This window comes from Rhinopithecus bieti, unplaced genomic scaffold, assembly GCF_001698545.2.
Source record: "Rhinopithecus bieti isolate Rb0 unplaced genomic scaffold, ASM169854v2 scaffold_13451, whole genome shotgun sequence".
NCBI classification, from domain to species: Eukaryota; Metazoa; Chordata; class Mammalia; order Primates; family Cercopithecidae; genus Rhinopithecus; species Rhinopithecus bieti.
Window position 1 is genome coordinate 227,764 of NW_016807504.1, and position 10,376 is coordinate 238,139.

The 10,376-nt window shown below is 41.0% G+C and overlaps 1 protein-coding gene across 4 annotated transcripts in view; it reads left to right on the forward strand.

Annotated features, from left to right (window-relative positions):
* Nucleotides 1-663: 663 nt before the first annotated feature.
* ROBO1 (roundabout guidance receptor 1) overlaps nucleotides 664-10,376 on the forward strand; it is a 417,122-nt gene continuing 407,409 nt past the window's right edge. For all 4 annotated transcript variants that reach the window (XM_017882348.1, XM_017882350.1, XM_017882349.1 and 1 more), the window contains exon 1: nucleotides 664-1,273. In XM_017882348.1, the coding sequence (XP_017737837.1) occupies nucleotides 1,219-1,273 (55 nt within the window). In that variant the 5' untranslated portion in view covers nucleotides 664-1,218. The remainder of the gene's footprint in view (nucleotides 1,274-10,376) is intronic.

Below are 10,376 nucleotides of genomic sequence, written 5' to 3' on the forward strand. Positions count from 1 at the left end.
TCGCCTGGATTTCCGATTCTGAGCAATTGGATTCTCACCTGAGGGCGCCATTGGGCACCCCTGGCTTGTGGATGGAAATACTGAGGAGCAGAACTTGCCTGACCCGCGCCTGGAGAGTAGAGTGAAGCACAGAAAGGACCACGCGGCCCCTTTAAATATTCTGGGGCCGGGGAGGAGAGGGAGGAAACCGGGAGCCGCGGGGACTGTGGGGGAAACCCGCAAGCAACTGAGCTGGAGCGGAGGCAGCGTGAGAGCAGAAACTTCAGACGCCGCTGATCCGGGAGGAGCTGGGGGCGCCGCGGCGGCCGTCTCCCCCACCCGCACAGCATCCTCCCTGCCCTTCTCCGCCGCCCCGGGGAGAGCCGGGAGCTGCCTCTACCGCTTCCACGAGCCAGGGGTGCAAGCAGCTACCCCAGGAAGTTTGGGCTTCTGCGTAGTTCAGGGGTGCCTGCGAGCGCCCCAGCGGGCGAGGGGCCGGGGGCGATGTGGGGCGCCGCGCGGGGCTGGGGGCGCCCGGAAGACGTGCGAGGGTCCGCGCTCCTGCTGCCGTCTCCAGTACCCTCCGCATCCCCCAAGTGATGGGAACAAGGGCCCGCCCAGGCAGCCGCTGTCGCCGCACCGCCCCCTCGCTCGCCCCCTGCGCGCGGAGTCACCCAGGCACACTCCCGGCACCCCGAGCCCGTCCTCCGGAGCTGCTGCTGCTGCTACTTGGGCTGCCGTCGCCGCCGCCGCGCCTGGCCCGCTGCTGACTGGGCTCGCGGGGAGACGGGGCAGCACTTTTTGGCCCTGCCCGCTCCGCTCACACGCCGCAGCCTTGCCGCCGCGGCGCCGCGCCTGCCCTCGCCGCACACTGTGGGGGCGCACGCCGGGAGGCTCGGCACGACCGCGGAGGCAGGAAGCGGCACTACTGCGCTTCTGCTTCGGCTCTTTGTTGTTCGCTTTGGATGGTGCTTGCAAGTGTCTGAGCCGCCTCGGAAACCCTGCGGCCGGAGAAGACAAGCCTTGGAATTCTTCCTCCGCAAAAGTCTCTGAGATACTGACAAGCGTCCAGAGAGGTCGACGAGTAATTGCCCTGAAAACTCCTGGCTAATTGACCCACGTTGCTTATATTAAGCCTTTGTGTGTGGTGTGTGTGGTGTGTGGCTTCATACATTTGGGGACCCTATTTCCACTCTCTCCTCTTGGCATGAGACTGTATGCAGGATCCACCCGAGGACAATGATTGCGGAGCCTGCTCACTTTTACCTGTTTGGATTAATATGTCTCTGTTCAGGTAACCCCGCGTCTTCTTTCTTCACCCTTGATCCTCCCTGTTCCCCCTCTCTCCACTTTTCACAATCAAACCCAGAATTGCATTTTGGTTACCCGTCCCTCCTAAGGCCGGAGGGGCTCTATTCCTGCAAGACTTTTAGGCGAAAATGTTCCTAGTTCGCATTTGGGGTTGTCTCTTTTTCCCATTCCCCAAAACCTCCCCTCCGCCCCTGAACCTCCTCAAGACTCTTTGCAGATCTCGGCCTTTTGCCAAGTTCAGGGCACGCCCAGATTACTCTGGGCAAACGCACGTCTAAGCACTGGGGTGGGAGGAGGCAGCGGCTGGCAGTGAGCTAGGCCCCCAGGATGAGCCGAAGTGAGTATCAGCCACCCGCCGCTTCCCCGGGGAGGGAAATGTGCGCCCTGGGAGCTTGTGGCCCGCAGGCTTGCCAGGATTCCTGAACCTAGTCCTCCTCTAGCCCCTCCTCTTCCGAGCGCAAGGGGTTATTAGTAGTTGTTTTATGTAACCAAAGTCTGTAATTACATTTGATGCTGAAGAAGCTTCATGAAATAACTCCTTCTTCAGGTAGGATATAAACTAGCCACTGCCTCTCTGGTTTAGAAGGAAACAGGCGGTTGCCAGCATCGGAAAGGGGACAGTTAGTTGCCTGGGAAGTCTCACTGGCGAAAGAAAACAGCTGAATTTGGGATGTTTAGGATTAATTAAATCATACTGAAATTCCATGTGCAGTGTTGGGAGGATGCTGAAACGGGGACCTTCTGACCTGAGAGGACACACTGTATGATACACTGTATCTACACTTGCAAATAGTTTTTTTTACCCTCCCTAAGAAACTTTTTTACTATGGGTGAAATGAGCCACGACTCAACTTTTGTTTCTTTCTTTTTGGTAGATTCTGGTTTCAATCACGGATCCGATTTCAGGCTTTAAAACACACACACACACACGCGTGCACACACACACACACACTAGACCTCGGAATTTTTATAGTCACATTCTCATACTGAGCTTCAAGTTGTATCAGGGCTTATCGGTAAGAGTCACTCAGTTTGCACAATTATGGAACGATTTTAAAGGTTAGTTTGAGCTTTTGTGGTCTATGGTTATCATTTATGTTTTGTGGGGTAGATAGAGGGGGAAGGGAGGGAGAGGGAAGGAGGGGGTGGGGGGGGGGGGGGGGGGGGGGGGGGGGGAATAAATAAATAAACCACATACGTCAGCAAATGATAGCGAATAAACCCCTAAAATAATTTTAGCCTATGAATTGTGCTTGCTGGCTGAAAGTTACAAGGAAGATTTGCAACTAAAGTACATTTTAAAAATTATTAAATTGTTTCTCCTTTAAAGAAAACAGAAAGTGAAGTTTCAACTTGGTGTGTCTCGTGTATGTCACAGTGGAGGGATGCGTAGACTAACTCCTGGGGCTGGCGTTCCCCATTTCCAGCTTCTCCTTCTGTAATGTCTTATTTTTCCTTAGTTTGCCTATCGAAGTGATTGAATAGTCCCTCCAATCCCCCACACCTAGCTGTGGATGCAAATCAGAAACATTACAATCTGATCTATTTGCCTCTCTTGGCTGTGTCTCTCCCTAGTTTAATTTACAGCTTCAGATACCTTTGAGATTTCTGTTGATTCACCTTTCTGGTTAAAGTTTATTTACGTGTGTAAAGTGAAGTGTCATTGTGATAAATGGCTGGAGGAGCAGATTACTGAAGATAGAGGGATTAATGGTCATTAGTCACTGTTTGAGTTGAGTTTGTATATGTTGGAACCTTTTATCATGGCTGTAGATTAAAGATAGGGTCACACTAATAAGGTATCACTGAAAGCTGGTCGTGTCAACTTGGAAATTCTGTCTTCACTTGGAGAATTATTTGGGAATATACTGTCCTGTTAGATTTAATAATCTGAGTAGTAAATATCAGGATTGTAATTTGAATAGATATGAGACAATTATAATGTTAGAGCTACACTGATTTCTAGCTTTTAGAAATCTAACATTTCTAGTTTTTCTGTTCCTTATTTCATTTTCCATTTAAGCCATGGATGATTTTGTAAACCTAAGTTTTCCTATAGGTGTGCCTATCTACTTTGCCACTTTTCAGGACAAAAGCTTCTTTCCAAAGTGCTCCCTCATACCTAGCCTGAGGCTTGTTATTCCTCTGATAACTTTCACTCACACTGTGAATCTGAACTTGGGAGGCCAGACTCTTGAGCTGCTAGGGTGATTTCATTGATTTGAATAATACTTCACAGAACTCAAGGAACTAGTAACCTGGGTGTGTTCAAGACACCTGGTCAGAGAATGAATGAAGTTCTTGAAAGATTGTGTTTCATGTCTTGCCCCAAGCCTAAGATCACAGTCTATCACTTGTTAATGGAGTGTATTTAAGAGAAATGTGGCGAGCTTAAATAAATCAAAGTGTACTGAGAGGATAACTTACCTTCAACAAGATTTAACCTGTAAAAGCATCTATTGGTTGTCAGTTCTTTTTTTCTTTTTTCTTTTCTTCCTTTTTTAACTGTCTGCCAACTTAACAAAGTCCAACACTTTTCTTCAAACAGATTATAAACTCCATTTTGGTATGTTGATGGCATACTTAGTATTAAGTATTGTGCTTAAGAGTGTTCACTTCTTACAACCTTTTATCTATTAACTTGATGGTACAAAAAATAACCTTTCATTCAATGAAACTGGGATGTAGAAAAAGTGGTTATTCCTTCCGAAATTCATTTTTCAGGTATATTCCTTTAATTAGTTGGTCTATCTGCCTTTTTTATGGACAGATAGACTTGTGGTGAGTTTGCGGGGTGGCAGGGTGCAGGAGAGGTAGCCCTGAAAAAAATCCATGTGCTCTCTCAGGATCTGATTCTTCATGGGCTTCCTCTTCTCAAATCCATTTGCTAAAACCTGCTTTTAAGTCAAAAAGTAATTGAATTTCAGTTCAAACTTAGGATGAGATTTGAATTTCAAATAAATGATAGTTTACTCATACTGTCTTTCTTTTTCTTGTTTTTTTTTGGAGGGGTGTAGGGGGTAGGGTTTCTCTTGGGAAGAGGAACTTTTTTAGATAAGTTTCACTATTTGAACCAATTGTCTGGTCTCTGGTCTATCTTCCTATTTTCCATCTTCTGTCTTTCTTTCTGGTAAGATTATTGTGTAGTTCCAATGTGATCTGGCTAGTTTCTTTATAACCTTTCTGGCTTTTAAATGTACATACTTGAATACTGTGATATCTTTTAAAATATCTTTATTTCTTGATAATGGACATTCTAATGCATAAGACATTTATGGGTAAAAGGTCTTAGAACAGAAAGTTTACCTGAAGTTTTTTCTTAGTCTTTGCTACAACAAATGAAATATTCTTATGTCATTTAAAGTGACACAGAATGCTAAATTTCAGACTAACAATGACCGTTTATTTTTCATTTTTACATTGACTAGATATCTATAATTTAAAATAACTGGGCAACAGGAATCCAACGGGAAGTAAGCAGGATAACAGCTTCTCAGTGAAGACCATAAGTGGTTGAATCTTTATTATCATCTGTGTTAATAAAAGATGTTATGGTGATACTTAGGTTAATTTTGACCTTTAAACAATGTTTAATTTTTAAAACCAAAATATAAACTGCCCTGTGAGCTCGAGTTCATATGGGAAAATAGAAGGAAAGCAAAGTTATCATTCAATTTAAAATTAGGCCTAAGGTAATCTGTAGACTACATGAAAGAAAAGAACCAAAAAGAAAAATAAAGTAATAAACAAAAAGCAGAAGTGTAGTGAAGTGTAGTAGAAACTGAGGTCTAGCATTAAGCTAGTTTTAAAATATAGGCGGGGATACAGTGGAAGTAGACAGAGCAGCCAAGTGTGAGTGCGCCCTCCGACCACACACAGCACAAGAAGCAAATCCAAAAAGTGGATTTCTTTTTCTTTTCTGAAATGGAGTCTCACCCTGTCACCCAGGCTGGAGTGCAGTGGCGCGATCTCGACTCACTGCAACCTCTGCCTCCTGGGTTCAAGTGATTCTTCTGCCTCAGCCTCCTGAGTAGCTGAAATTACAGGCGCCCACCACCATGCCAGGGTAATTTTTGAATTTTTAGTAATAGAGATGGGTTTTCGCTATGTCGGCCAGGCTGGTCTCAAACTCCTGACCTCAGGTGATCTGCCTGCTTCGGCCTCCCAAAGTGCTGGGATTACAGGGATGAACCAGTGTGCCCGGCCCAAAAAGTGGATTTCTGAAAATGTGATGTCAGTGTATATACTCTTAAATTCAACAACTATATAAAGAACTAGATAGTTTGCATGTTTAAAACTACCAAAAAAAAAGCAATTTGAAGCATGTTTAACTCTTTCGTGATTTTAGTTTTTTTAACCTACATATGATAAGACTTTAGAATATTGACTGCCTCAATGTATATACAAGACCGATACACCAAGTAGTTACCTTCTGTATCGTAACACTTTTGTTTAAAGGAGACCAGTAAAGTGGAAGAAGGAAATAATTAAAAGATGAGATGGAGTTCAAACTCTACGTGCAATAAGAAACTTTATGAAAATGGCTACTTTTACTATGAAACTAGGACTATCACTTACTGAACACTCGCCATTATCTTATTTAATGCTCATAAAAATCCTATGACATATATGCTGTTGTTTCTAAGATATTACTGTGCCCCGATTTTATTGTTGTGGAAACTATATCATAGAGAAGTTAGGAAATGTGGTTCAGCAGGGATTTGAACCACGCTGGCTCTAAAACTCTTAACTACTGTGCATTTTCCTAGTTGAAAGAGAGAAATGAAGAATTTAAATAAGAAATATTATGGTTCAATCGCTTTTTATTTTAAAACTTGTCTCAAAAAAAATCCACTTACATAAGACTGTGGTTTGAACACTTGAGAATTTGGATGGAAGGCATTATTCTTCCTGTTATTAAGAAAATGATCTCTAATTTTTAGATCACCAGGCAAGACAGTCCGTTCTTTACATCTAACCAGTTCACATTCAGCCTTGATGATGTCTGCATTTTCTGGCATGCTTAAAAGAGAAGACTGAATGTGATTCCAAACATTGTCTGCTGGGGATGCAGATGCACATGGCTTCCAAGTTGTATTTTGGAAAATGAATGGCATTGTCCTTCTTGCACACTTGAGGAAAGATTTTGCTCTGCTCTGAATCCCAAGGCAAATAATTGGTACTCCACACAGAAGAGCCTGTGGAGAGACAGTCATTTCCCCTGTGGTTGCTCTCAGGCTCTGGGTTGAGTATGGGCTGGTGATCATTTAGTAGATGAGCCTTCTGCTTGACTGCTGTTCACAGATAACTCACTTCATGGTTACTGATCATGGAGGGGTTGAGCCTTAATACCTGGTTGATCAGCTGGTTGGAAACTGCTTATGCATAGCCAATAAAGTTGCCATCCTGTGGAGATCAAAAGGCTACCTCCATTCTTTACAATTCTGGATTAGCATGATTTCCTTTCCCCTTCTCCCTCCACTTTCAGCCCCTTCCTTCAATCTTGCTGTTGAAGAAGAGGAAGAAAAAAAGAGATCTGTGGTGTACAGGGAGATAGCTTTGATCTCCACTGCTTTGCTTTTTCCTCTCTCTTTTTTAACCATCCAAAAGGCTATTTCTAACACCGAAAGGTGTCATGTTGCTTGCTTCATGGGAGAGCTCAGCCTCATTTCCCTTCAGCCAAAACAGGCTGCTACAAATCCTCTTATTTCTGTGATTTTACTTGGCTTCCAAACATCTTATGACAGTGTTGTTCCACACATAAGATAATATTTTGAACAGCATGACTGTGCATATCTTTCTGACTTTATTCAAGGAGAGAAATACCTCTGTGGCGTTCACAGCTGTCCCTGGCTTAGAGCCGGAAAAGAATATTCTGTTTATTTCATTAATTCATATTATTTTTGGGGGAAAGTGGATAGAAGGTAAGCAATTGTAGAAAATGTTCTAGGATCACAAGATGAGACTAAATAGTCTATCTGGGCTTAATGCTTGTCACCTAGTTTGACACTTAAATGAAGCGTTAAAAGCACCATCAAAGGATACAAGCAAATGTCAACAGAGCAATGTGGTTCTGTGTTAAATGGGAATATAGTCTTTTTGTGTCAAGTGATTGCTTTGTATGCAGCATATAGGAAATAGTCGGTTTTGCTTCCTAATAATACAGTATTTTGGGGATCTATTTTTAAAATCATGTTAGTCTTTCAGTTAAGTAGAGCAGGGTTTACTAGAACACATGTTTAAACTACTTCTGGCAATAACAGCTCACAATTAAGACACTTTCTCAAGATGCTCTTGGTTAGATTTCAGAAAGTATTAAGTTCAAAGTATATCTAAATTCAACTCATCTGTACAGGACCTGAGAGCTGGGGACAGCTTGTCCACAGTCAGCCATGAAAGGAGCGTGGAGTCCTCAAAGCCCTCCTCTAAGATTATTTACCGCGTTCTGCTTGAAACACAGTTCGTAGCCCAGTTTGTATAGAAAGTTAAAGAGTAAAAAAGTCTGTTACATGTGATTAATAAGTACTTGAAAAGTACTTAATTTCAGTTATATGTTATCTCTTGATTTAACTTACAGTTTCCATGAGGATAACAAGATAGTATTCATATGACATGAAAGTCTTTGGATCATGTTAGGTATGGTCATAATTTATGCAACATTATGGCGTATATATATAACACCAACTTGCTAAGTTCATTCCTGGGTTTGGTAGAAGAGGAAACAAAGGCTAGATTTTAGCTTCTCTGCACTAACGTGATTGGAGCCCTTTTACATTATTATCAATTTCAGGTAGAGTAGGAAAAGAAAATGAAGCCAAAGAATGAATCGGGTCACAAATGTCTGTTTCAATATCATTTGGCGACATAGTGCTAATGAGATACACGAAATCTCATAAATTGATCTCCAACTTCACTTGCCTGCTGTTACATTTTCTTGTTTAGCATGTGATTTTCTTTTTTCACTAATGGTAGACTTTTAATTTGGCTAAAGAAATGTATCTGTCTGCAATTCCTTGCCTATACAAGAACATGTCTACTTTTTAGTTGCATGGCTCTAAAGCTGATTTTGTGTACTTAGGCATTATTGAAAAGGAAGTCTGTCACTCTGAGACTTCACTGAAATGGTCCTGGCTCATACAACAAAGTGAGTTAAAGTACCTTTGTATGTGTTAACTACACATACCTCTGGGCAGCTTTAAACTTCTTTAGTTGCTTGGTTTGGGAAGTAGTTTCAGTATATCCAGACCATTCCATTAGCAAGTTGTCTGAGTAAAGTAAACCAGCTTGTACAGGCTGTGGAAAATAAAACTCTTCTGTTCATTTCCCTTGTATCTGAAGAGAAGTGAAAATGCCCTAGCAACCTGGTAGAACGACCACTTGCTTAAATTAATGAATTTAGTAATATATTTGCAAAATCTAAATCTGTAGAAGAAAAACAGGGAGACGTAAAGCTTTCATTCAGATATCTATGCAAATAGGAAGGGTATTCACTGACAAGATCATTGCTGTTCATCTCCATGAATTCAGATTGAACACAAGCATCCTAAGGACAGCTTTGATTCAAATTCAGTATGGTGATGAAGAAGAAGAAACTCATTGTGTTATTGGATCTTTTCTCCTATCATGGGTCATTGAATCTTAAGCGCTCATTGCTTTTTAAGAGTCTATGTATCAATATAGATAAATAAATATATATATATTTACATGATGAAAAAAACCCCAGTGACTTATTAAGTGATGATTGATGCAGTAGTATAGGCCCAGCTGTATACACGGAACCTGGAACACTAGGAATCAATAATATCTCTAATAATAATGGTAATACTGATAATGCCTAAAAGTTATACAGTATTATTATCTGCTTGACAAAGTGCTAACATGCCTTATCTTATTTAATACTTAAAACAATCACATTAGAAATGAATATGTTGTTATTAGCCCTGTCTGTCAATATGAAAAATGAGGTTCAACAAGTTAAGCTCTTTCACTATGGCCAGTCAATGTAGTAGAGTGAAGATTTGAAATTAGCCTGTCTCATCCCAGAATTCTTGCTTTTCATGATTCTACAAACACCCTATACTATTCCCTTAAAGATAATGAATGTAGATGAAACAGTGTAAAATATGTTTAGAACATATTTAGATGCTTTTTTTGGGAGGGAACTACATCATGCTGCCAACCTGTTTTAGTTCCTTTTTAGATGTTTGATTTTTATGTTGCATCTTACTGTCTGTTGCTTTCTTCTCTTTGTCACATGATAACCCACAAAAAAGAGTGTACCCTGGTATTACACACCCTTCAACACAGAAACGTTAAGTCTAGCCCCATAATATGGTTTTTTTCAGTGCTGTTCAGTTTGTGGAATGAATTTGAAATAGTAAGTACCAACTAGTTTTTATGATAGCTCAGTTGTGTGAGTAGAATTGTCCTTACAGAGAAAGTAGAATCGCTGTTATCCTTATTCTATAAGGAACTGATTGTTTAATTTTCATTTTTTGATTTTAATAATAAATGGCGATAAGATGTAATTGATAATAAAACGTATTAAACAGAAGCTTAGTTAGAATTAGCTTAGTTAGAATTAGCTGTGATTAGCATTCCTTTAAAGGTGTTTTCTTCTCCAATGACAAGTTTTACGGAAAACAAAGACTTTAGCATTGGTTCATGTAATTCCTGCCGATGAAACCTGTGTGAGTCTGTAATAGCTACCAAAAACAGAACTGTAATCGCTTTCAGAAGTAATGCAGTTGGTTTGGGGAATACCATTCTTTTGCTTTTCTTACTGTTTTAAATATGTGTTTCTGACTATGGCTGTTGTATAATTTCTTAGGTAGGGTTTTCTCAGCTGAATTCAGTGATCTTCCAAAGTTATTTCCAAATATGTAGATGGGATTGTATATTTACATTCATCTATTTCCATAGGTTTGGGAGTTTACATAAGGCCTAAATGAAAATTGAAGCTTTCCCCAGTTTTTTCCTCTATACCACTAATCAAAACAGTATCATATCTAAAACTTTCCCCTATTTGAGACTTGGTTCTTATTAAGGTTTTTACACTGTTTTTTTTTTTTTTTTTTTTTTTTTTT